The 26807-nt window shown below is 38.5% G+C and overlaps 1 protein-coding gene across 8 annotated transcripts in view; it reads right to left on the reverse strand.

Annotated features, from left to right (window-relative positions):
• The window catches only part of LARP4 (La ribonucleoprotein domain family member 4), a 70025-nt gene that overhangs the window by 4630 nt on the left and 38588 nt on the right, over nucleotides 1–26807 (reverse strand). For 7 of the 8 annotated variants that reach the window (XM_015559643.1, XM_006757090.2, XM_015559644.1 and 4 more), the window contains 7 exons: nucleotides 17550–17762; nucleotides 16962–17071; nucleotides 13443–13655; nucleotides 12288–12336; nucleotides 8814–8975; nucleotides 2498–2628; nucleotides 2213–2381 (listed from right to left, as the gene is read on the reverse strand). In XM_015559643.1, coding sequence (XP_015415129.1) covers nucleotides 2213–2381; nucleotides 2498–2628; nucleotides 8814–8975; nucleotides 12288–12336; nucleotides 13443–13655; nucleotides 16962–17071; nucleotides 17550–17762 — 1047 coding nt within the window. The remainder of the gene's footprint in view (nucleotides 1–2212; nucleotides 2382–2497; nucleotides 2629–8813; nucleotides 8976–12287; nucleotides 12337–13442; nucleotides 13656–16961; nucleotides 17072–17549; nucleotides 17763–26807) is intronic. The other variant, XM_006757092.2, reaches the window with a different exon arrangement.

Here is a 26807-nt window from a genome sequence, read left to right on the forward strand (position 1 = left end):
ATAGGTTGAGAACCGCTGGTCTAGGAGATCAGTCTGCCAACAGAATTACAATTCCCAGCATTCCTGGTGCTCCTTGCACTCTGGGTTTCCACTTCCGGTCCTGGGGCTGCCACCAAAACTACTATTCCCAGAATTCCTGGTGCTCACCATGCTCTGGGGCTCTGGGTTTTCCCCAAATGACAAAGGGAGCCATGTTCCCCCAAGCCTCCAGCTCTCTTGCTCTGCTCTCCGTCCAGTGACTGAGGGAGCCACATTCCTCCAAGCTGCCATCTCTCCCACTATGTTGTGTATGCAAATTACCCGCCATCTTTGTTGGGTTATTTTGCATACTTGCTTCTCATTGGCTGGTGGGCATGGCATGTGAGCATAGCAGAGGGACAGCTAATTTGCATGTTTCTCTTTTATTATATAGGACTAGAGGCCTGGTGCACAGAAATGTGCACTGGTGGGGTCCCTCAGTCTGGCCTGTGCCCTCTCACAATATGGGACCCCTTGGGGGATGTTGGACTGCCAGTGTCAGCCTGATCCCCACAAGTCAGGCCAAGAGACCCTACTGGTGCAGGAATCCATGAACTAGGCCTCTAGTATGAATATAAGACCAGCCTGGGTAAGGGGCTGATGGCTGTTTGCAGGCTGCCTGCACCCCCTTTCGGGTGGGGGCCCCCACTGGGGTGCCTGGCCAGTCTGGGTGAGGGGCTGAGGGCCGTTTTCAGGCTGGTGGGTGACTGAAGCTCCCAACCTCTCCTTTTTTTCTTTTTATTCTGGGATTTATTTACCTTCTTCTATGACTGTCACTGAACTGAGAGCCGGCTTTAGCTCTGAGGCTCAGCTCCAGCTGAGACCTCGGCTGCTGAAAGCAGGTATCTGGGGTTGTTTGGCTTCTATAATTGAAACACTGTTGCAGCTCCAACTCTGAGGCCGGCTGGCTGAAAGCAGGTTTCTGTGGTATGTTTAGCTTCTTTAATTGCAACATTGTTTCTTAGAGTGCAGCTCAGAGGCTGGCAGTGGCAGGGGGGGAACCCTGGCTTCCTCCATCACTGGAGCAAGCAATCCTCCTGTTCGCTTCAGCAGCCTGGCTGCCGGCTGCCATCTTGGCTGGCAGTTAATTTGCACATCGTCCTGATTAGCCAATGGGAAGCATGTCAGAGGTACGGTTTATTACCATGTTTGTCTATTATTAGATAGGATTATATTATTAAATCACAAGATAAAATAGACCTTAAAAAAATTTATTGATTGATTTGAGAGAGAGAAACAGAGACACAAACTGACTTATTGTTCTACTTATTTATGTACTCATTGGCTGATTCATGTATATGCCCTCACTGGGGACTGAACCCACAACCTTGGCATTATCGGGATGATGCTCCAACCAAGCTACCAGGCCAGGGATAAAATGTTCTTAACCTAGAAAAAAGAAATAGCTATACCAAAATACTACTAGCTATATCAATAAATAAAAGGCTTGGCTGGTGTGGCTCAGTTGGTTGAGCATCATCCCATGCACCAAGAGGATGCCTGTTCGATTCCTGATCGGGGCACATGCCTGGACTGGGAGCTCAATCCCCAGTGGGGGCACGCAGGAAGCAGCCAGTTGGTTTCTCTCTCTCTCAACCTCTTCCTTCCTCTCTCTCTAAAATAAAATAATAACAATAATAATACATACATACATACACACATTAAATGAAAGGATTATAGGTAAATTTTGTGGTTCTCCCCCACCCCCCCCACCGCCACCTCTGCTTTTCTGTATTTCCCTAATTATAAAAATAATTCTGGAAATTGAATAAAAACTAGCATTCCCTCATGGGTTCCACAGACTTGTTAAGCATTACACACACACACACACACACACACACACAGTCCAAGAGGCTCAAAGCCTCTTCACACTAACCCCAAAATGATTCATACAACATAACATAGACAAGAAAGAAGTTTCACTTAACTATAATATGATCAGAAAAAAGCAATCAAAAGAAACAGAATGAATAGTAACTTCACTCCCTCAACATGACTAAAATTCCCCATTTTTTCACAGTGACTTTAAAGTCCTTTAGCTTTTTGGCAGGATGTAGGCAACCCCAATTTGGGCTATTTCCAAATGACTCTGCTACAGCAAAGAGTTATGGGCATGGGGGTGGGGGAGGGGGTGAGAATGCTCATTATTAAACCGATGGTATTTTTCTCACATAAACTAAATTCACCAAGTTACCTGTAGGGCCACAGTTACAGCTGCATTTATGTTATTATCACATGGTGAAGCAGTATTTGTCCCTGATGGCTTTACAGGATTTGGGGAAGAAACTGATATAGTTGTTGAGTTGAGAACATCCTTCTGAACAGTGGAATCCTCCACTAGATCCTTTTCTATATGAGTTGTGCTAAGAAAAAAAGAATTTTACATTAGATGTAATATAGTACACAGAAACAGGTGAGCAAATGATCAGAAGAAAAAGTAATCTTAATGTGGAAGATCTTTCCATATCAAAAACTGTACCTCAATGCAGGAGGCTCAGCTGTACACGAAGGACCGGTACTTGTATTGAGTTGCTGGGCAGCGGTGCAGTCGGTCTGTTCATCCTCTGCAGGCACTGGGCAACTATCCCCTTGTCTTAACTCTTCATTATCCTTAAAGTGAAAACATATTTCAAAATTACATTTATAGTAAAATACAGCATGGGAATGTAGTCAATAGGAAATGTAGTCAATAATTATGTAATGTGTCAGGTAGGTACTAGACCAGTGATGGCAAACCTATGATACACGTGTCAGAGGTGACCTGCGAACTCATTTTTTTGGTTGATTTTTCTTTGTTAAATGGCATTTAAATATATAAAATAAATGTCAAAAATACAAGTCTTTGTTTTACTATGGTTGCAAATATCAAAAAATTTCTATGTGTGACACAGCACCAGAGTTAAGTTAGGGTTTTTCAAAATGCTGACACGCCGAGCTCAAAAGGTTCGCCATCGCTGTACTAGACTCATCAGGGGGATCACTTAGCACAGTGGTTTCCAACCTTGGCTGCACATTAGAATGCCAAGGTTAAGAACCACTGACTTTAATGTCTAACCACTATGTTGTACATTTGAAACTAATATAATATTGAATGTCAATTATAATTAAATAATAAAATTTTAAAATTAGACTTATAGTCATTTCTCCAAATAAGATATACAAATGGCCAACAAGAATATATGAAAAGATGTTCAACATCATTAGTCATTAGGGAAATGCAAATCAAAACCACAACAAGAAACCACTACATACTCACTAGGGTGGCTATAATCAGTAAGAGAGGCAATAACTAATGTTATTGGAACCCTCATACATAGAAAGTGGCAATGTAAAATGGTGCAGCCACTTTGGAAAATAGTGAGGCAGTTCCTCAAAAAGTTAGAGTTACCATAATTCACTCTTGGGTACGTACCCAAGAGAAAGCATGCCTGCAAAAAATTTAAGCAAAAATGTTCATAGTAGCATTATTCATAATAGCCAAAAAAGTGAGAACAACACAAATGTTCATCAACTGGTGAACAGATAAGCCTCTAGGGATCTGGCCTAAGCCAGCAGGTGGACATCCCCCAAGGGGTCCTGGACTGCGAGAGGACACAGGCTGGGCTAGGGGACCCTGCCCCCACCTCCCAGCCCCCGTCAGTGCACGAATCTTATGCACTGGGCCTCTAATAACAAAAAAAAAAAAAAAAGAAAGAAAACAGAAAATTACAACAATATCCTATATAATAAAAGCCTAATATGCTCAACTGTTCAACCAATCAAAGTATAATATGCTAATTACATGCTAAGGCCGCTCAATGGCTCTATGATGTGCACTGACCACCAGGGGGCAGACGCTCTGGCTGGTAGGTTAGCTTGCTGCTGTGGTCCGGCAGATCAGGACTGAGTGGGATGGGTTGGACAAGCCCTGGAGCCCTCCTGCAGTCCCTCCCCAGACCGATTGTGCACTGATGGGGTCCCTCCTCCTGGCCTGTGCCCTCTCGCAATCCGGGACCCCCTTGAGGGATGTCAGAGAGCCGGTTTCAGCCTGATCCCGCAGGTCACTCCTCTCTGGAGGGCGCCAGGTGCAGGGCTCATAGCTGGTGAGCACTGCTGTGGCAGCTCGAACTTCTCTTGATTGGGACTAATTGGGCATGAGTCCTCAGCAGGTGCAGTGGGGCCCGGGATGAGCAGGAGCAGCAGGTAGGAGCTGCAGGCAGTGTAGGACTACAGGTTTTGTTGGACTCCAGGTTTCAGGCCAATCCCTGCAGGCGACTCAGAGGGGCCCCACCTGTACATGAATTTGTGCACCAGGCCTCTCGTACTGTAATAAAGGTTTTGTGAATGTGGTCTGTCATCTCTCTTTCTCAAAATATCTTATTTACAGCACTTATCATTTCACTTAAAGGAAGACTCTACATCTTCTCTTTGGCATATACAAATCACCAGCATCACTACTCTTATGCTCTGGGGCCATTATTATGTAAAATAAGAGTTTCTTGCACACAAGCACTGTACTATAGTGACATGTGACCAGATAACTGAGAGAGACTAAAGGCTGGATAGTGTATATACTGTGGATACACCTGACAATGATTCACACACCAAGCGCGCTTCTCAGAAGGGCATGAAATTTGAAACTTAAGAATTGTTGCCTGGCTGGTGTGGCTCAGTTGGTTGGGTATCATCCTGTGAACCAAGGGATAGTAGGTTCAAGTCCTGTCAGGGCACATGCTTAGGCTGCAGGCTTGATCCCCGATAGCAGGTGTGCAGGAAGCAGCTGATTGATTTGTTGTTATCACATTGATGTTTCTATGTCCCTCCCCCCCATCTCTCTCTAAAAATCCATTTAAAAATCTCAATTAAAATTTATGCATTGTTAATTGTTGGAATTTTCCATTTAATAGTTTTAAATTGTGGTAACTGAAACCATGGAAAGCAAAATTACAGATGGGGGGGGGGCGCTACTATATATTCATACAATGAAATGTTACTGTGCAATGAAAGGAATAAAGGACACATGCCACAACAATGGATCAATCTTGGGGACATCATGCCAAGTGAAATACACTAGCCACAAAAAGACAAAATACTCTATGATTCTATTTATATGAGGCAACTAAAATAATCAGTTATAGAGACAAAGTAGGATGATGGTTGCCAGGGGCTGAGGGAAGGGAGAATGGAATTTATTGTTTACTGGTAGTATTTTAGCTTTGTAAGACTAAAAGAGTTCTGGAGATTGATTACACAACAACATGAATGTATTTAGCACAAGTGAGCTGCACACACTTAACAATGGTTAAGATAGTAAATTTATGTTATGTGTATTTTACCAGAATTAAAACAAGAAAAAGAAAAATAAGACAAGTACAAAACTCAAAATTAAGAAAGCCAAAACAAGCAAACCAAGGTCCAATATCAAATTAAGAGTTCCAGAAAAAAAGAAAAGAGGTGAAGGATTTATCAGAGAGAAGTACAGGAAATTTATCCCACATGGAAGGTCATGAGTTTCCAGATTTAAAAATTCCATCAAGGTATCCAGTACAATGACTAAAACCAAACAAAACAAAGAGTGTCATAGCAAGATACATCATCATGAAATTCCACAGAATACCAGGAATAAATAAAATATCCTAAAAGCCCCCGGTGGGGTGGGATGGGTGGAAAGATAAACGTCATTGGGAGAATGAGGGATCAAAACCATAGTTTCTAGCCCAGTTGCAGTGGCTCAGTGGTTGAGCGCTGACCTATGAACCAGGAGGTCACGATTCAATTCCCAGTCAGAGCACATGCTTGAGTTACCGGATAAATGAGGGAGTGCAGGGGGCAGCCAATCAGTGATTCTCTCTCATCACTGATGGATCTATCTCTCCCTCTCTCTTCCTCTCTAAAATCAATAAAAATATATTTAAAAACAAATAAACAAACCACAGTTTCTGAAATGAACCTCTGGAAGCTAGATTATTTCCTAAGCCAAAAAGAAAAAGGAGGAAAAAAAAAACTACAAAGAAATACTGCCAAATATAACCATATTAAAATTAAGAACCTGTTTTTTACCCACAAATACATAAGACTGAAAATAAACCATTAGTGATATACATAACTGACAAAGAATTAGTATCCAGAATACTGTTTAAATTCCATGAATCTGTAAGATAAGAGATAACCCAATGTGCCAAAATATTTAAAAAACTCTTTTTATAAAAGAGACTCAAATGGCCAATAAATATAAAAATGATAATTTAGCTGTGGCCAGTTGCTCAGTCGTTAGAGCATTGGCCCGTGGGTCACAGGTTCAATTCCCGGTTAAGGGCACAGGCAAGGGCACCTCGTTTGCAGGTTCCCCAGCCCCAGTAGAGGTGAGTCTCTCTCTCTCCCCCACTCCCCCTTTAGAAATCAATGGAAAAAATACCCTTGGGTGAGAATTTAAAAAAAAAGGTAATTTAACCTCAAGAGTCATTCAAATTTTAAAAAGCCCTATCACTGCCCTGGCTGGTTTGGCTCAGGGGACTGAAGGGTCCCAGGTTCGCTTCTGTCAAGGGCATGTACCTGGGTTGCGGGCACATCCCCAGTAGGGTGTGTGCAGGAGGTAGCTGATCGATGCTTCTCTCTCATCGATGTTTCTGGCTCTCTATCCCTCTCCCTCCTCGCTGTACAAAATCAATAAAATACATATTAAAAAAAATGTTACTGATTAAAAAAAAAAGCCCTATCACTCAGCAATTATACCTTAGAAATGTTCTTGCTCACATGAACAGAAAGTTTGAAGATTCATAGCAGTATTGCTTATAATAATGAACCGACAAAAAACATTAGTCCATCAATGATAGAATGAATTAATGTTATATTCTTACACAATAGCTCAAAATAAAATAGTCACCTACATCAACAGCAATATATTTCATACAACACAGAAGGGAAGTAACAAAAGAATACATATATGTATAACCCAAGGACACAGACAATAGGATGATGAAGACTTGGATGAGGGGTGAACTGGAGGGGGTCAATAAAGATAAAAAAAGACAGCCTGATTTTCAAAGGTGAAATATATGAATCTTAGAAGTGACAAAATAACTAAAATACTGCACTTTTTAAAACAGGCAATAAAGTGTCTTCAAAATTTCAAAGAAAACACAGCTCAAATGTCCATCAATAGAATGAATTCTACTAGATATGCTACTAATCAAGTGTGAGAACATCAAAACATTTTCAGAATGCAAGATCTCTACAAATTTATACTAAAAGCCCTTTATTCAGGAAGCTTGGGAAGATGTTACTCACCATAATATGGGAAAGTAAAACAAGAGCAAGAAAAAGGGGGGATCTAACCAAGTAGAGTAAGGAAAATTCCCAGGATTGGTAGTGAAGAGACATCCCAGGAACATAGCTGTGCAGGCCATGGAGAATATAAAAAAGGAGAAATAATAACAGTATACTATGAGGCTGTTAGGGAAAAGTTATGTAATACTGAGGTGTGACTTACAATGATGGCATATCCTACTCTAACTAGCAATAATTTTTTTTCTTAGTGATACTAAAATAATGGGACATAGCCCGAGCTAGTTTGACTCAGTGGATAGAGCATCAGCCCACGGACTGAAGGATCTCAGGTTCGATTGTAGTCAAGGGCATACACCTTGGTTGCAGGCTCAATCCCTGGACTTGGTTGGGGCCCGTGTGGCAGGCAACCAATTGATGTGTCTCTCTCCTATTGATGTTTCTCTCTGTCTCTCTCCACTCCCTTCTGCTCTCTCTAAAAATCAGTGGGACAATAGCGTTGGGTGAAGATTAACAAAAAAATGAAGTTAATTAAATTTTAAATAAAGTAATTGGGCATCTTATAATTGATGGTACCCTAGATATGATAAAGTAAAATCTACTGGGAGGATGAGAAGAATATGTTGCTTTAAGAGGGCTAAATACTTAGCTTCTAGAATGTAAAGTTAATAGATGTCTATAACTGAAAGGTAAAAAAAAATAGCAGTATAACCATGTTAATTAGAAATACAGGAACAAATGTCAAGAGAAAAGCTAGAGTTGAAGGTGGTTGCAGGGTACTATTTCCATTACAAGCCTAGGTATACTGTGTACATGTACTATTAAAATAACAATAGAATTAGAAAAAAAGGGGGGCAGAACATAAGAAAATTCTGTGGGGAATGGGAATTTACCATATTAAGAGGTCTAACTCAAAAATATTATAGGATGAGATATCCTAACATTTTGACATTCACTCTCCATTATTTAAAAACTGAGTTTATCAAACTAGCTTAAAATTCTCATTTATATCATTGGTTAATTACAGGCACTTAAGTGGAAATGACACTTTCCATTTGGCTTGCATTAATCAGTTCTATCAAGCTGAGTGACTGACAAAGACATGTAAAAATGACAAAATATTTTATTTGTAGCTTTATCGTAAATATTTTTCTTAGTTTTTTTTAAAATCCTCACCTGAGTATTTTTTTTAACTGATTTTAGATAGAGAAGAACGGAGAGAGATAGAGATAGAGAGACAGAGAAACACTGATCAGTTGCCTCCCCTACCGCAACCTAGGTATGCGCCTTGAGGAGGAATCGAACTTGCAACCTTTTGATGTACTGGGCGTAGGGGACGATGCTGCAACCAACTGAGCCACGTGGCCACAGGACTATCATAAATCTTTTTATAATACTCAATGTATACTGACAATCCCCTGAATTAAAACTATATTAGAAATACTTATCAAGAACAAAAACCTAAATAACTTAAAACATAGGCTAATACTATAGTCCCCAAAAGGTAGAAGATTGGATGTTTCAGTGTTTACCTTTTCTTTGCAGACACCTTTAACAACATCAGACATCCTACTCTCCAAAACAAGTTCACCTGGTGTTCTTGATGAACTTCCAGGTAAAGGAGGAAAATTTGAGGCTAATAAGTCAAACTTTGGTGTTGGAGCCTTTGCTTCAGCTGTTGAAGGTTGGGGTCTCTAAAAGACACAAATCATAAAACAGGTCATATGACTACCTTATTCTCTAACCCTGTACCACAGAAGCTGAAACTTCAAAAAACAAACTCTACCCTAATGTACAGAATTGTTTCCCTATAAATTTTGGCTTCTCATCTCAATTGAGCTCTTATTAGTCTTTTTTTTTTTTTTTTATAATATGGAATGCTTCACAAATTTGCAAGTCATCCTTCCACAGGGCTATGTAATTCTTCTCTACATTGCTCAAATTTTAGTATATGTGCTGCTGAAGAGAACATGCGCTTCCATAGTCTATCAGTCCTCCATACCTTTAGTTAGCTCCCTCTCATTTATTTTGCAAACTTTGCCACACTCCTAAGCCTTCTAATCAATCTCCACTATTCTTTGCTTTCTAAATTAGCTATACCTCCTTTTCTAACAAAAAAAAAAACCCCCTACCTCACATAAATTTGCCATCATCATTCACCCTTCCATACAGTCTCAAGAGAGAACAATATCCTTCCTTGAAAATCTCATCTGTCCCTTTCACCCTAACCACTCTCTATATCCTCTGACAAACCTCTCACTTGTACCTCCTCCTCTACCTCCTCACCTCTGGACTCATCATACCACTGCTTTGACAAGTCACCAATGCCTTCCACAATGCAAAAGCTGGCAGACTTTTTCCATGACCTCACTATAGCATTTGGCATGGTAAACATTCTTTCCTTTGGGAGCTCATTTCTCCCTTAGCTTCTGTGACACACCTTTCTCTTGATGCACAGATCTGATAATCATGTGCTGTTCTCTGCCTGCCTACTTCTTTTGATGGTTTTTGATTTCTATACAGTCATTACTTCTCACTTTCCATATTCCATACTTTCCCTGTGTGATGATACCCTTTATTCATGACTCTAACTATTATCTACATGCAAACAATCCTTAAAACAATTTTTTACTTTTTGGTAACTTTTGGCTGCACAACTCTGAAAACATACCAAAAATCATTGAGTTGTACACTTTATTTTCAGCCCAGACCTTCACCTGAAACCCAGATACCCATTTGCCTGCCTATCAGCCATTGCCACTCAGACTTTACTTAGATACTTCAAACATGATGAACAATCTCATTTTTCAACCCAAAGCCACTATGTTCCCCAAGGTTCCATTCTTGACCCTTTTTAAAAAAATCACTCACTATACAGAGTCCCCTGCCATGACCTCATCTACTCAGATGACTTCAGTTACTATGAGTAAGTTTACAAATCCTAAATTTTATTTCTAGCTAACATCGCCCTCCTGCACAAGGGCACCTCACTCCTGCCCTTCCTACTGGAAAACATGCCTGTCTCCTTTTTCTTCATCTCAATCTTCAGTCCTCAATCCAGACATTTTTTAACATGTTAAGCAGACCTCAAACCTAATTTCTCCTCTCCTCAATTGTTCATGGCCACTTGAGGATGTTACTGCTTCAATGGTATCTTTAAAAAGTTGTTGCCTAAAATCTCATGGCTGCCCATAGTATAGAAAGCTATAAATGAAAAAACAACACTGTTTTAAAGGGTTCATAGTTTGCCCTAAGGACTATTCTTTGTTATAACGCAATACATTTTCTTCTTTGAAAATGTGTATGCTTTTAATACTTTATAAATGTGGTGTATGTGTAACTTATATGTATAACCAACAGTAAGCTATATGTATACTACTTATATATGTATACAATTCACTAGTTATACATGTAAAATAAGCATTATATTACACATTTATGATATATCTGTAAATTCTAGACAGAGTTTTCTTGAGACCTCTGTATCTTCCTACATCATTTTCATTCCTCAACACTTTTTGGGCCCATTTAAGAAATGGTAAGTAGTCACTATGAAAAACACACACAAAAAATCAAAATATGAATAATCTGAGGCATTAAGATTCAAATAAGAATGTTAGGCCTTAGCTATAAACATTTTTCTTTAAGCGATTTTATAAGATTAGTGGATATAAGAATTAACAGCAGGTAGAAAATTGACTCCAAACAATTAATAAACAGTATAACAGTTTCTAACACCATCCAACAGAGCTTTAAAAATTAATGATATGCTTTATCAGATTGGCAAAAAATCATATCCTGCCCTGACGGGTGTGGCTGTTGGTTGAGCGTCGTCCCATGCACCAAAAAGGTTAACAGTTCGATTCCTGGTCAGAGCACATGCCTGAGTTGTGGGCTCAATCCCTGGTGGGGGGCGTGCAGGAGGCAAGCTGATCAATGTTGTACTCTCACATCGATGTTTCTCTCTCCCTTCCTCTCTAGTGATTAATAAACTATTCTTTAAAAAAATAAAATCATATCCTCTGTAAGACTATGGATAAACAGGAATGAAAATCAGCACAACCCCTATAGAAAACTACTTAGCAGCAACTTATTAAATTGTGACCCAGAAATCCCACTTCTAGAGATTCTCCTTCAGATACTGAATACATAGGAAACAATAATTTTATGAGGTTATCATTGCACTGTTTGTAATAGCACTTATATACAATCAGAAGATTCAAACTGCTTAAATGTCTGTTAGTAAAGTAAGAGTTAATCTTTTCATAGAATATTTTCATATTTTTTATTTTTAAACCATGTGAAAATATTAGATACTCAAGTAATTTTTTAAGAAAGTGAGAAACACAGGTCAAATCCTTAACTATGTGTGCATTTTAAGGGTAGAGGGAGCGTGATAATGGTGTATATTTCAGGGTCAAGCACATGCTGCATACTATCATCGATCAAGTAGCCCCAGCCCAGTGGTCAGCAAACTGCGGCTCACAAGCCACATGTGGCTCTTTGGCCCCTTGAGTGTGGCTCTTCCACAAAATACCACGTGCGGGCGCACACGTACGTACAGTGCGATTGAAACTTCGTGGCCCATGCGCAGAAGTCGGTATTTTGTGGAAGAGCCACACTCAAGAGGCCAAAGAGCTGCATGTGGCTCACAAGCCGCAGTTTGCCGACCACTGCCCTAGCCGGTTTGGCTCAGTGGATAGAGCGTCAGCCTGTGAACTGAAGGGTCCCAGGTTTGATTCTGGTCAAAGGCACATGCCCGGATTATGGGCTCAATCCCCAAGGGGGGACGTGCAGGAGGCAGCCGATCAATGGTTCTCTCTCATCATTGATGTTTCTTTCTGTCTCTCCCTCTCCCTTCCTCTCTGAAATCAATAATATATATATTTTTAAAAATCAATCAAGTAGAAACCTAAAAGTCAAGGTAGACCACAAGTCAATGGCATAGTAAATCACAAAAGAAAAGAAAAATTAACAGCAGTAATTAAAAGTAAAAAAATACTTACTGGGATTCTGTCATCTTCTCGTCGTCTTCGACCTCTGAAAAGAGTTCTCCTTTTAACAAAACAAAAAAAGGGTGGTGGGAGGGCGAACTCATAAGTTTCTTCAAATTTATACATTTCATAAAAAAATGAGTGTATTTCTATTTTAAGTATCTATACATCTAAACTTCCATTATTATTAAAAGACTAGAGGCCCGGTGCACGAAATTCATGCACTCAGCAGGGGTGGGGGTGGGGGTGTAGTGTCCCTCAGCCTGGATTGTGAGAGGGCACAGGCCAGGCCAAGGGACCCCACCGGTGCATAATCAGGCCAGGGAGGTTGGCCAGCTGGGGAGGGACCCAGGAGGGCTCCTAGGCATGTCCAGCTGGTCTCCTTCAGTCCCGATCAGCCAGACCCCAGCAGCAAGCTAACCCACCAGTCAGAGCGTCTGCCCCCTGGTGGTCAGTGCATGTCATAGTGAGTGGTTGAGAAGCCTTAGCATATTACGCTTTGATTGGTTAAATGGCTGACCGGACGACTGGACACTTAGTATATTAGGCTTTTATTATATAGGATAAATATGTATTCTTCTGAAGGGATCCTGAGCAAATCTACCAAAAACTTCAACTACGATCACCACCACCACCACGAAGTAAGCTAAGCACTCTCTCCACACCAGGAGCAGATTAGGGTTATGTTTTTTTCAGGCAAGTTAGGTTATATATAACCATATTCCCTTAGTTTAGAAATTAGCTCTGGCCGGGTAGCTCAGTTGGTTTTACAGCATTGCTCTGATATGCCAAGGTTGGGGGGTTCAATCCCATGAGGGTACATACAGGAAGCAACCAATGAATGCAGAAATAAGTGGATCAACAAATGTCTCGCTCCATTCCTCTCTAAAATCAATCAATCAATCAGATAGTTGTGGGAAAGTAAAACTATAATGCAGATGGGATTTTATCTTTCTAAACCATTCTTTGTGAACTTCAGAATAACTTTCATAAATCCAACTTAGTTACATTCTATATAAACACTCTAAATTTCTTAATAATTATGAAAAACTATTACGTAAAATGTATTTACTTAACACTAGATCATGGTTTCCAAATACTCACATTATGATAAAAGGAGTTTCATACACCTTATTTCCTTCCAGATTTATTACCATATTCACTTACCTGCCCCTACCATAATCCCCATTCTGTTCAATCGGCAAAGTTGGAGTCTCTTTCGGAAGGTAGCTTTGCTCCTGATGTCCTGTTACTATAGGGTTATGCCGTTCAGCTGGAAAGTTTCTTGAACCAGATCTGTTTACTGGTCCATCCCCCAATGACACAGATCCCTCTGTTGAGTGTTCTGAACCACTTGATGCCCTAAAATGAGGCTTCACGCTATGAGAAATAATGATCATATATATGAGAGGATAAATCAAGACAGACAGAACATCTTTCTTCTTAATGGTAGAAACTCTTAATAGGCCAAGTTAAAAACTGTTTTTTGCTGTTTCCGGTTTTCCATTAATTAAGTTAAACATAAAATTGTTTTATAAAAATATAAACCCTTTTATGTCCTAGATATATTATTTTTTAACAGGCAAAGAAATTTTACATTAAAAAGTTGTTAAAAGACATTTGGGGGAAAATCCAAAGTTCTTTGAGATACTCAGGCTAAAACTATGATTTTAGCTTCTTTCTTTAACATAAGCTGCAGTCTTCAGCCAGGCTTTAAGCTTATTAATGAATCTGTGTCAAGCATCTACCTTATTAATTTCTTATTAATTCTATGTATAAAGTACAGACATACATACATAATCTCCAGTATTAAACTTTCACAGGGAGAGCCCTAACTGGTATGGCTCAGTTGTTTGAGTGTCGTCCCATGTACCAGGAAGCTGCTGGTTTGATTCCAAGTTGGGTGCATGCCTGGGTTGTAAGGTTTGATCCTTCCCCAGTAGAGGGTATGCAGAAGGCAGGCAATCAATGTTTCTCTCTCCTCTCCCTTCCTCTCTCTAAAATCAATAATTTTTTAAAAGGTTGCTGGTTCGAGTCACGGTCAGTGCACATGCTCAGGTTGTGGGCTTGATCCCCAGGAGGGGCATGCAAGAGGCGGCCAACTGATATGATGCTCTCATATTGTTATGTCTTTCTCCCTCTCTCACATCTTCTCTCTCTCTAAAAAAAAAAAATCAATAAAACTTAAAAAATTTTTTCATAAGGGAAAATCAGAAAAAAAGTATAAAAAGGGAATGATATTTAAAAAAAATAAAATGAAGGAATGTATTAAAATCCTACCTTCTTACTAAGTATCCCTTGCCAAATGAAATTTGTTGTTCAATGATCCATACGTGGGACATAAAATATAACTAGGAAGATATAATACAACTAATAGCCTGACATGACTTCATGAATTAAGGTATGAAATCTGGTAAAAACAAGACAAAACAAAGAAAGCTACTTCTAACAGAAGTAACTTTTATCTTGGATCATGTGCATAGGCACCCAACTCGTACAATTTATAAGCAGATAAAGCTATGGTAAAGGAGAGAAGATGGAGTTTAATCAATCGTTAAAACATCTAAAGTTAAGTCCAAGCAACTGAGGATCTTGGCTCTATAAATTTTTTTAAAATATGTTTTTATTGATTTCAGAGAAGAAAGGACAGAGAGAGACAGATAGAAACACCAATGATGAGAGAATTATTGATGGGCAGTCTCCTGCACGGCCCCTACTGGGAATGGAGCCCACAACCTGGGCATGTGCCCTTTACTGGAATCGAACCTGGGACCTTTCAGTCCACAGGCCAACACTCTATCATCCACTGTTGGCTCTATAGAGTTGGGCTGAGTTTAATATGAGATGATACTTTTCCAGATACTTTCTGTCACAAAGTAGGTTTTTAGTCGCAATTAAAATAATATAATGTCAACTAACACGTAATTTTCAATATATTTATATTATCCATATCTGAAAATGACCCCATTAAGTAGCTACGCTATTTACATTACCTGTTCAAAAACTTTCACTTCAATTTTCTCATTGCATTTCAAGAGACCTAATGGACAAGTTAGGTTTAAACAGCCCTCAGATCTCATAATCTTACCCTTCACTGAGAGGGACTAACAATCTCAATCTGGGCAAAAGAAAGAAATAAGCGATAAAAGATAGAAAGGAAGAAGTATAGTGACAGAAAGACAAAGTATGAAAGGTAGAAAAATGCCCCGACTTCTGAAGTTAGTCCTATTTTCTCTAAGTAGGTCTAGTGATCATCACTGGGCTGTTATAAGGCCAATACAATATAATAAACTGCATGAGGGCCCTATGTCGTTACTTTCTCCTTGACTGATATAAATAAAGGTCTGGCAGTGGTCACTTCTTAGAAATAAAGAAACAAGGATTTGGTTGGGGGGGAGGGGTGTCAAAACACTTTACTGTAATATTTGCATTTATATAAGAAAGTATTCATGTGCTATTTCTGTAATTAAAAATTAACAGCAACCTGCATTGGTCAAACATATGGAAAAGAATTATACACAAATGGTTTCGAGTAACAAGCAAAATTATAATAAATCTGCCCTGTATTTTCAATAACATAAGTACACCTCCATTAAAGCCAAGATGATTTGACTGTCATTTTTGGCTTTCTTATTTGGCTTACCCCCTTCACCAAGAAAGCACAGCAAAGACAAGTAACAATAAAGGAACACCATGAAAACAATGTATTTTTAAATCAAGCATCTGCAAACATCAGTACTTTTATATTTTTATATGTTTTTATTGGTTTTTAGAGACAGAAGAAAGAAGAGGGATAGAGAGATAGAAACATCAATGAGAGAATCATCAATTGGCTGCCTCATGCACTAGAGATAGAGCCCGCAACCTGAGCTTGTGACCTGACCAGGAATTGAACCGTGATCTCTTGGTTCCTAGGTTGATGCTCAACACTGAACCACATGGGCTGGGCAGTACTTTTAGTTATTAGTTAAAAGTTACTTTAGCTCTGGCTGGTATGGCTCAGTTCACTGGAACATTGTCAGGTACACCTGGAGGTGGTGGGTTTGTTTTCCCGTCAGGGCACAGACCCAGACTGTGGGTTTCATCCCCAGCTGGGGTGTGTATGGAAGGCAACCAATTGATGTCTCTCTCTCTCACATCAATGTTTCTCTCTCTCTCTCAAATCAATTTTTTTTAAAAAGCGGGGGGGGGGAGTGTGGGTGAAGGTAAGAGGGCATAGGGGGAATAAATAGTGATGAAAAAATAACAATATATATTTTAAAATTGCTTTCACAGATATGCAGATTGCAGCAAGAAGAATATAGTCAATAATGTCGAAATAACAGGGATATGGGATTAGATGGGTGCTTGGGGCAGTGGGGGAACCACTTTGTGTTACCTCTCTTTAATACACTAAAGGCACTTACACACTGGACTTTGTGTTGCTGCCATAGAACATTTCCTGTTCCCTTTATTTTAAAAAAAAATCAGCATGTACCATCTCAGCCCCAAGTCCTTTTATCCCATTATCAACATAAGGTCAAAGCATGTTTATAAATTCTAGATTAAACCACTCATATATTTTGTGCAAAACAAAAAAATTCCTTTCCACTGAATCTGCAAATAAGCATTGCAATGAACACAGTGACTCTGTAAGAACTACTGAGAACTGCTTACAATAAATTCCAGTCATGATTTTTATCTTACCGATTTTTTTGGAATGGTCGACCCATATTCACAGCAGCAGCAGCAGCAGTTGTTTTATAAGATCCTGGTGAACTAAAGCCATTCACAAAACTACTATTTGGAAACGGAGCCTAAAAGAAAATTTTAATGTTTAAAAACAGTTACTGGTAAAGGCAGCATCTGATGTGAAGGCCATAAGAAATTTCTGACGACTTAACCTAGCATCAATTTCTTCTAGCTCAAAATAATTTTAAACATTTTACTTTTTCACTTTTGCAGTACATTACAGAACAAGAAATCACTGGTCCATTACTTCATAAATCAAACACTTTCTTTGATTAAGTTTCACAAAACTAAAAGCAATTTAAATCAATGGATTTATCCAGTCTCTAACTTTAATTCACACAGCAAAATCTAAAGAATAAAATTATAGAAACATTTAGTCATATGCATACATTTGCTATGGGATATTATAGATCCTCATCATTACTTAAAAAACAGAAAATAAACAATCAACAAAACAAAAAATGAACTCCCACTCTAGCTTGATTTCTTCAAATTTCAGCTTGAGTGAAAAAATTTTTATTATTCTGTAAAGATCTCACTTACCAGTGGTGTTTCAAAGTAAGGTGTAGGATTTGGAGACCAAGACTGAGGCACAATACTATAGATGGAGTACTGTTGGTGAGGACTATATACAGGCTGCATAAAGACTGGTGAGGCATACTGTGCTTGAGTTTGAATGGGCTGACTATACATACTAGAATCCATTAATCGAAAACCATTCTTAGCAAAAAACGTATTGATGGCTTTTATCCTTGCCTAGAAGAAAGAGGAACACATAATTACAAAGGACTAAGTGTATATTTTTACAAATATATTTAATTAAAACTTTTAACTTATTTTACACGACTACATTATTTCTGCCTATTGTAGAATTAGGCAAAAGAAAATGACAGATTTAATTAATTGAAACTTATGTATGGCAAATACACAGAAGTCCAAACAGTGAAACTGTTAATATTCCAAATACATAAATTCTAAAAATAGATTTAAAAGCCAACAATCCTACCTAAAAATGAGTTAGAAAAATAAAGAGTTCACAGAAAAAAAAAGACAAATGACTCTTAAACATATGAAAAAGATACTAAACCTTGCTAAGAGAAATGCTTGAATTAAATTTCTCAATTATACAATCGGCAAAGTCTAAAACAGATAATCTGATACATTAAGATGGGCATGCAAAATAGCACAACTCTTATGAACATCAATCCCAATTCTAGAAATCTTTCCCAAATATACACTGACCAAAACAGTCTTTTATTTTATTTCTTTACTTACTGATTTTTAGAGAGAGAAAGGAATGGAGAAGGAGAGAGGGAAAAAGGGGAAGAGGGAGGGAGAGGGAGGGAGAGAGAGGGGGAGAGAGGGACAGAGAGGGAGAGAGAGGGGAAGAGAGGGAGAGAGAGGGAGAGAGAGGGGGAGAGAGAGGGAGAGATACTTGTTGCTACACTTATTTAAGCATTCATTGGTTGATTCTTATATGTGCCCTGACTGGAATCGAACCCACATCCTTGTTTAGGATGATGCTCTAAACAACTAAGCTATCCAGCCAGGGCCAAAATAGTTTTGTTTTTTTTAAGGATGCACACAGCTATTCACTGACACTATTTGTAATGTAGGGTCAGGGGTGGAGGACAGACTCTCCCCACCACACACAAACCAACCCAACATTCCATCGATGGCTGAATACATCAGGATACATACACACAACTGAGTAAGTAACCTGCAGATATAAAAAGAACTGAGTAATTGCTCTAAATACTATTATGAAGTGACTTCCAGAATATACAGATTAAAGAAAAAAGGCAAGGTTGTATCATAAGCTTTCTCGCTAAGTCAGATGGAAATATGAAGACATACTTACATACATATATACAGAGTGTCCCAAAAATGTATACACACACTATGTCTACATTATATTACATTTTGAAAATAAAATGTATTTTCATAAACACTGCCTTTTAAAATATATATATTTTTATTGATTTCAGAGAGGAAGGGAGAGGGAAACATCAATGATGAGAAAGAATCATTAATCGGCTGCCTCCTGCATACCCTCTACTAGGGATCAAGCCCGCAACCCAGACATATGTCCTGACCTGGAATCGAACCGTGACCTCCTGGTTTCTAGGTAGATGCCCAACCATTGAGCCACACTAGCCAGGCAACACTGTCTTTATAATTATTCAAAGTGTGCATACATATTTTTGGGACACCTTGTATATGTGTGAATATTTACTGAAAATATTTTGCTTTTAAACAATGCACATACTGAAAATCAAATTTAAAAAAAATCAATGTGTAAAAGTTAAAAGCAAATAGGCCAAAATGTGCATTTATTAATAATATTAACAGAGAAATCCTAAGTGGCTTTGAACCAAAATAAAAATCAACTGTGCCCTGGCCAGTTTGGCTCAATTGGTTGAGAGCTTAATCCCGGATAGGGGACATGTAGGAGGCAGCGGATTGATGTTTCACTCTCACATTGATGCTTCTCTCTGTCCCTCTCCCTTTCCCTCTCTTAAAATCAATTTTTTAAAAAAAATCAACTGTTGCCGAAACCGGTTTGGCTCAGTGGATAGAGCGTCGGCCTGCGGACTGAAGGGTCCCGGGTTCGATTCCGGTCAAGGGCATGTACCTTGGTTGCAGGCATATCCCCAGTGGGAGATGTGCAGGAGGCAGCTGATCGATGTTTCTAACTATCTCTCTCCCTTCCTCTCTGTAAAAAATTAATAAAATATATTTTTTTAAAAAATCAACTGTTATGAAAGTTCCTTACAAATAACCCAAAAGGCAAAGTATGGAATTTTTCTTAATATCTCAGAATTATATTGCTACTGGTATTGTATTCTGATACTTTGTGACTATGGGATTCATCAAATCAATATTATATTGGAGTCACTGAGGTTTGATTTTCACATGGGAAAAAGGAGTAACAAATGTGAGACTGAAGATGTAAAATCTATGTCACCTGAATTCAAAGTGGAAGCATCAGTATAAAACCATGATGGAGTCCAGCTGGTGTGGCTCAGTGGTTGAGCGTTGCCTTATGAACCAGGAGGTTACAGTTTGATTCCCAGTCAGGGCACATGCTTGGGTTGCACGTTTGATCCCCAGTAGGGGCTGTGTAGGAGGCAGCCAATCAATGACTCGCTCTCACCATTGATGTTTCTATTTCTCCCTCTCCCTTCCTTTCTGAAATCAATAAAAATATATTAAAAAATAAAATAAAGACTATCTTTTAAAAAATCATGTATTTTGTCTTAACAAACAACAAAAACACAAGACAAAACATGTATTTAGTCACAATAACTCCTTATGCAAAGCCAGTGAATACAAAATATCATTTCCCCATAAAAGTAACACAGGGACTCCAGAGAGTTGGCTGACCCCAAGTCTTAACACAAAAAATACAAAAGCCTCATCTACCTTGTTGCACTAGAGAGCAAACAAGCTAATGAAAATTTTAAGGGACATAACAAGAGAACGCATAAGTAAACTCAGAGGACAATAAGCACACCAAGTATGTTTAAATCTAAAAAAAAAATCTGAATGGTCATTTTTGAAAGTTGCCAGAGAATCAATGCATTATTTTCAAAAACAGGTAATAAAAGCTAGAACCAAGCATTTATCATGCATTTTGTCAATGAGATGTACCTCAGGGCAATGAAGATGAGGGCAAGCTTCTCTTTATGGAAGTGTTTCAGCTAATAAATAGAAAACAGATTAACACAGAAATAGTATCTCTTCAACCCTTAATGAATAGAGTTAACCAATGAGCAGTAGCAGCTAGCCTAAGAGACATAACAAATATTTTATATGCTTATGCTCTCTCTCTCCCCACTGCTCCAAAATCAAATCCAATTCTATTGAAGCCTCTAGATCTAGCACCAATTTGCAGGAAATACAGGGGACAGAGAATCATGTTAAACTACACTCAAGAATATACAGTAGCTAGCCAATTCAAAGATGGACAAAGGATTTGAATAGACATTTCTCCAAAGAGAATATGTGAATGGCCAATAAGCACAAGAACAGATCCTCAATTTCACTAGTCATTAGTGAAATGCAAATCAAAACTACAATGAGATCCCATGTAATGCATTCGTCATTTCAGTTCCTGCAGTCTTCATTTTTGAGTGGTTCTTTTTTTCTTTTTTATCCTTGTTAAGTGGTGCATGACTGTATTTGCATGAATAAACAAAAAATTGAATAGCGGAAAAATGGCAGACTAGCTCCCAGTGAATCAATATTTGAGCAAGAAAGAGTGCTTGGACACTTATGACAACTAGCGGAGTGCTTAATAAAGGGAGAGGCGGCTGATCTTACCTAAGTGGGGGGGAAAAAAAAAACCCAACAACAAACCAATAGCTACCACTCCATTCCTCAGTGGCCTGTGTTCTGGGAGTGGCTGCCTGGTGCTAAAAGGCAGGTTGTGTGAGGACTTTGTCCTTCAAATATGCTGGGTGTGCTGTGGTTAGTCTGGTGGATACCTGAGGGATCTGTGCTGATGTTTGCCTCAGTTATGACCCTCTCTGAAGCAGCAGATTCCCAAGTGACACCTAAAACTTTAATCGGCCTAAAATAAGGAAATCTCACACTTTGCAAGAGCATGGATGGACCCGGAGACCATTACACTAAATTAAATAAGGCCAGTCAGAGAAAGACAAATACTATTGTGATTTCATTTCATTTATATGTGGAATCTAATGAATAAACCGGACTCAGAGAACAGACTGACAGCTGTCAGAGGAGAGGGGTTGAGGTTGGGTGTACTAGTAAAAGGTAAAGGGATTGAGCAATAAACACAGAAAACTGGTGATTTCCAGAGGGAAAGGGGAAGTGGGGGAGGTAGAAAAGGGTAAAGGAGGGATAAATGGAGATGTTAGGAAACTTGGCCTGGGGTGGTAAACACACAATACAATATACTGATGATGAATTACAGAATTTTACTTCATGAAACCTATATAATTTTATTAACCAATGTCACCCCAATAAATTCAAAAAACCCCAAGAGACAGAACCCTTCACCACCACCATTACCCTATTTGGAGCCAGACATTTATGGAAATCTTTGTCAGATCTCAGGCTGAATGTAGATAGAGATAATGGAATAGAAATTTCAGTGACAACAAGGAATACACACTTTGCAAAAACAGTTTGGAAAAGTCACAGGCCTTTAACAAGCAAAACATCAGTAATATCTGAGGAGTAGAAGAATCAGATTTCCAGAGTTAACATCTTTTAAATACTTAGAATATCCAGTTTTCAACAAAAAATTACAAAACATACAAAGAAAGAAAAAACTATAGTGATTCACGGGGGGGAAGGGGGGGTATAAAAATTATCCTGAGGAAGTCCAGACATTAGCATTACTGGTCAAAGATGTTAAATTTTAAATGTGCTCAATGAGCTAATGAAAACTATGGACAAACCTAACAGTAATTAGGAAAAAGATATACAAATAAAATGCTAAAAAGGAATCAGTAAGCATACCTTACAAGAAGTGCTATGAGACATATTCAGATGAAATGAAGCCAGACAGTAACTCAAAGCCATAAGAAGAAATAAGGAACATTACTAAGGATAATCACTTAGGTAAAGACAAATAAAAGTTACTGTATTTCTGTTATGTAAGTCCTCTTTTTTTCTTATATGATTTAAAATGGAAATAAGACAATATAAACTGATATCAATGGGCACAAATATATAAAGATGTAATCTGTGAAAGTAAAAAATATAAAGGGGAAGGGACAAAGAAGTATAGGAGCAGAGTATCTGTACGCTATTCAATTGACATTATAAATTTAAGATGTTAACTGTAACCCCCCCACAGCGGTTCTCTACCTGTGGGTCGCGAACAATGAAAATACATCCTGCATATCAGATATTTAAATTACAATTCATAACAGTAGCAAAATTAAGTTATGAAGTAGCAACGAAAATAATTTTTTTTAAAAGATGATCTTTTTTTTATATTTTATTGATTTTTTACAGGGAGGAAGGGAGAGAGATAGAGAGTTAGAAACATCGATGAGAGAGAAACATCGATCAGCTGCCTCCTGCACATCTCCCACTGGGGATGTGCCCGCAACCCAGGTACATGCCCTTGACCGGAATCGAACCCGGGACCCCTCAGTCCACAGGCTGACGCTCTATCCACTGAGCCAAACCAGTCTCGGCGCAACAAAAATAATTTTATGGTTGGGGGTCAACCACAACATGAGGAACTGTATTAAAGGGTCGCGGCATTAGGAAGGTTGAGAACCACTGCCCCAAGAGAACCACCAAAAATTTTTTTTAAAACTTCAAATTATACAGTATAGGTAAGGTGAAAAACAAAACTGGTACACGATAAAAGTTCAATTCAATGAAAAAAACAGGCAGTTAACTAAGGAACTGAGGATGGAAACGCCTAGAAAACAAATACCTAGTTAGCAGAATTATCTTGCCTGATTAGTAATTACTTGATTATGTAAACAGCTTAAACTCTACTAAAGGCAGAGACTGACAGGTTGAATTTTAAAAAAGAATCCATCTATGTGCTGTCTATCGTAGACTCATTTTAGATTCAGAGACATTGAAAGCAACAAAATGCAAGCAAATAGTAACCAAAATACAGCTAAGATTGCTTTAGTATTATCAGGCAAAATATACTAGGTCAAAAAAGGTTCCAAAAGACAAAGGACATTATATATTGATAAAAGGTTCAATTAAGCAAAAAGAGAAAACAATTGTAAACATATATACATCTACCAACAGAGTTCTTACATACATAAAGCAAACAATGCCAGAACTGAAAGAATACAGTTCTACATTAGAGACTTCATTAACCCACTTTCAATAATGAATAATCAACAGAAGAGCAATAAATAGAGAACTTCAACACTATAAACCCATTGGACCTAAAAAATACTACTTCAAACTCTAGAATATACATTTTTCTCAAGTGTACATAGGACATTATCCTCTCTAAAATCAGTAAAAATATATTTTTAAAAAAGAAGGAAAAGATTAACTCACACAATGGGAGAAAATATTTGCAAATCATATCTGATAAGGGACTAATATCTAAAATATATAAAGAACTACTATAACTCAAAACAAACAACCCAATTTTCAAGAAAGATACACAAATGGCAAAAAAAAAAATATATAAAGACTGAACATCATTAGTCATTGGGAAAATGAAACCCCAAACTATAATGACTTTTATTATTAAGAAAGCAGAAAATAACAAATGTTGATAAGATGTGGAAAAATTTGAATCATATTACATTGCTGGGAATGTAAACTGGTGGAGCTGCTGTGCAAAAACAGTTTCATGCTTCTCAAAATGTTAAACATGGTATTATATTTGCCAGTAATGTCTAGGTAAATACCTCAAATAACTGATAGTTGTATAGCATTATTCATACTAGCCAAAGAGAGTTAAGAACCCATAAAAAGTAATGAAGTTCTGATATATGCTACAACATGGATGAACCTTGAAAACATTATGCTAAGTGAATTAAGCCAGACACGAAAGGACAAATATTGCATGACTGCACTTATATGCAGTCATCTAAAACAAGAGGCCTGGTGCACGAATTCGTGCATGGGTGGAGTGCCTTGGCCTGGCCAGCAATCAGGGCCGTCTCACCCAGTCCAGATGGGAGCCGATGGGGGCTGGGAGGAGGGACCATGGGAGTTTGGCTGGCCGCAGGAAGTTGGCTGTGGGAGCACACTGACCACCAGGGAGCAAGCTCCTGTGCTGAGTGTCATAAAGGTTGTTCAGTCATAAAGGTCACTTAAGCTTTTATATATATGTAGATAGGCAAATTCATAAAGACAGAGACTATAGATTAGAGGTTACTAGGGGCAGGGAAAATGGGACATTACTGCCTAACTCGTATAGATTTTCTGTTTCGGGTGATGCAAAATGTCTAGAAATAAATATTGGTAATGGTCGCACTACAATGTGAATGTATTAAATGCTATTGAGTTACACACTTAAAAATGGTAAATTGCATGTATGTATATTTTACAATAAAACACTTCAAAATATTTTTCACTGCAATATCATCCTATTATAATAAAAGCCTAATATGCTAAGTGTCTGGTCGTCCATTCAACCAATCAAAGCATAATATGCTAATGATATGCTAAGGCCACTCAACCACTCACTATGACGTGCACTGACCACCAGGGGACAGACACTCGGACCTGTAGGTAGCTTGCTGCTGGGGTCTGGCAGATAGGGACTGAGTGAGACGGGCCAAAACACCCTTCCACGATCCCTCCCTGGCTGGCCAACCTCCCATGTCTTTCCCTTTCTCCAATCGTGCATTGGTGGGGTCCCTTGGCCTGACCTGTACCCTCTAGCAATCCGGGACCCCTCGGGGGATGTCGGAAAGCAAGTTTTAGCCTGATCCCACAGGCCAGGCTGAGGGACCCCACTGGTGCATGAATTCGTGCACCGAGCCTCTAGTTATTTATAAACAAATAAACAACTTAATGTTTATACATGGAGAAAAATGGATAAATCATGATGTGCATGAACAAAGTTGTGTATATACTCGAAACAATAGTGAATAAAGAGATGCTGAAGCTCTATTATGTGTAAGAAGCAGATGAGTGTCTACAGACAGTCCTCGGGTTACGATGGACTCAACATACGTTGTTTCGTGGTTATGTCGCCATCTCCCATTTATTTATAAAAAGAAAAAAAGTTCCATCATTTTGATGTATATACGTATGTGCTTTATGTTTTTTATTATTTATTTACCACAAGTAAAGGTCAGGAATTGTTATCTTTCTTTTACATTTTTTTTTACTGTTTCACTTCATTACTGCTGTGTATGTGCTCGATGTGAGTGACATAGGTGGGTTCCGACTTATGGCGAAAATCGCGTTATGTCATGCCTTAGGAACGGATCTTCTACATAACCTGAGGACCTACTGTATTGTACATTCCCATTTCTTAAGCTTAAAATTTTGAAATAATAAAATACACAAAAGAAATATTTTCTATTGACATAGATATCATCTATATGAAACCCAGATAAAATTTAATATTCCTAGTTACAAAGGCCAATTGAAATGAGATGAAGCACTGTCTCTTAATGAAATTATCAACATATGCAGACATAGATGGACAAACATTCACTTTGTCTCTTGTACTCTAAGATCACTGCTTTTGAATCACAGGACTTCAGAAATGAAAAGCATGCACGTTTCAAAGAAATAAACCAAAACCTCAGAAGTAACTTAACACTCCCAAGATCAAAGAGCTTAAAGCTGAAAACAGCATCAAGGGCTGTAATATAGGACTTCTGGCTCCTGCACCTGTCTTTCTGGGTGCTAGGTCGATTTTAATGAACGATATGAAAATTAATGTGACTGTGTAAAGCTCCTAGCAAGAACACTGCTATGTGATGACTAATCAAAAGAACCATAAATAAAAACCAAATGGCAGAGAAAGAAGAAAAATATTTTATAATGAAATATGTATACATTTTCTACTACACCTGAAATCTCAGGAAAATTAACAAGCTGTAAGAAATGAGAGTAAGGATCAAAATAGTAATTATTTATAGACTAGGGGCCCGGTGCACAAAATTCGTGCACTAGGAGGCGGGGGAGGCCTCTCAGCCCGATCTGCACCCTCTCCAATCTGGGAGCCTTCAGGGGAGCCCTCTCCAATCCAGGAGTTTCTGTGTCTTTGCAATCATATGAACAAATTGTCTGAGACCTCCAACCCAGTTTGGTTTGTTGCTCACAGAATAATAGAGGCATTTTTTTTTTTTTTTTTTTTTTTTTTTC

This window comes from Myotis davidii, unplaced genomic scaffold, assembly GCF_000327345.1.
Source record: "Myotis davidii unplaced genomic scaffold, ASM32734v1 scaffold233, whole genome shotgun sequence".
Lineage (NCBI taxonomy): Eukaryota > Metazoa > Chordata > Mammalia > Chiroptera > Vespertilionidae > Myotis > Myotis davidii.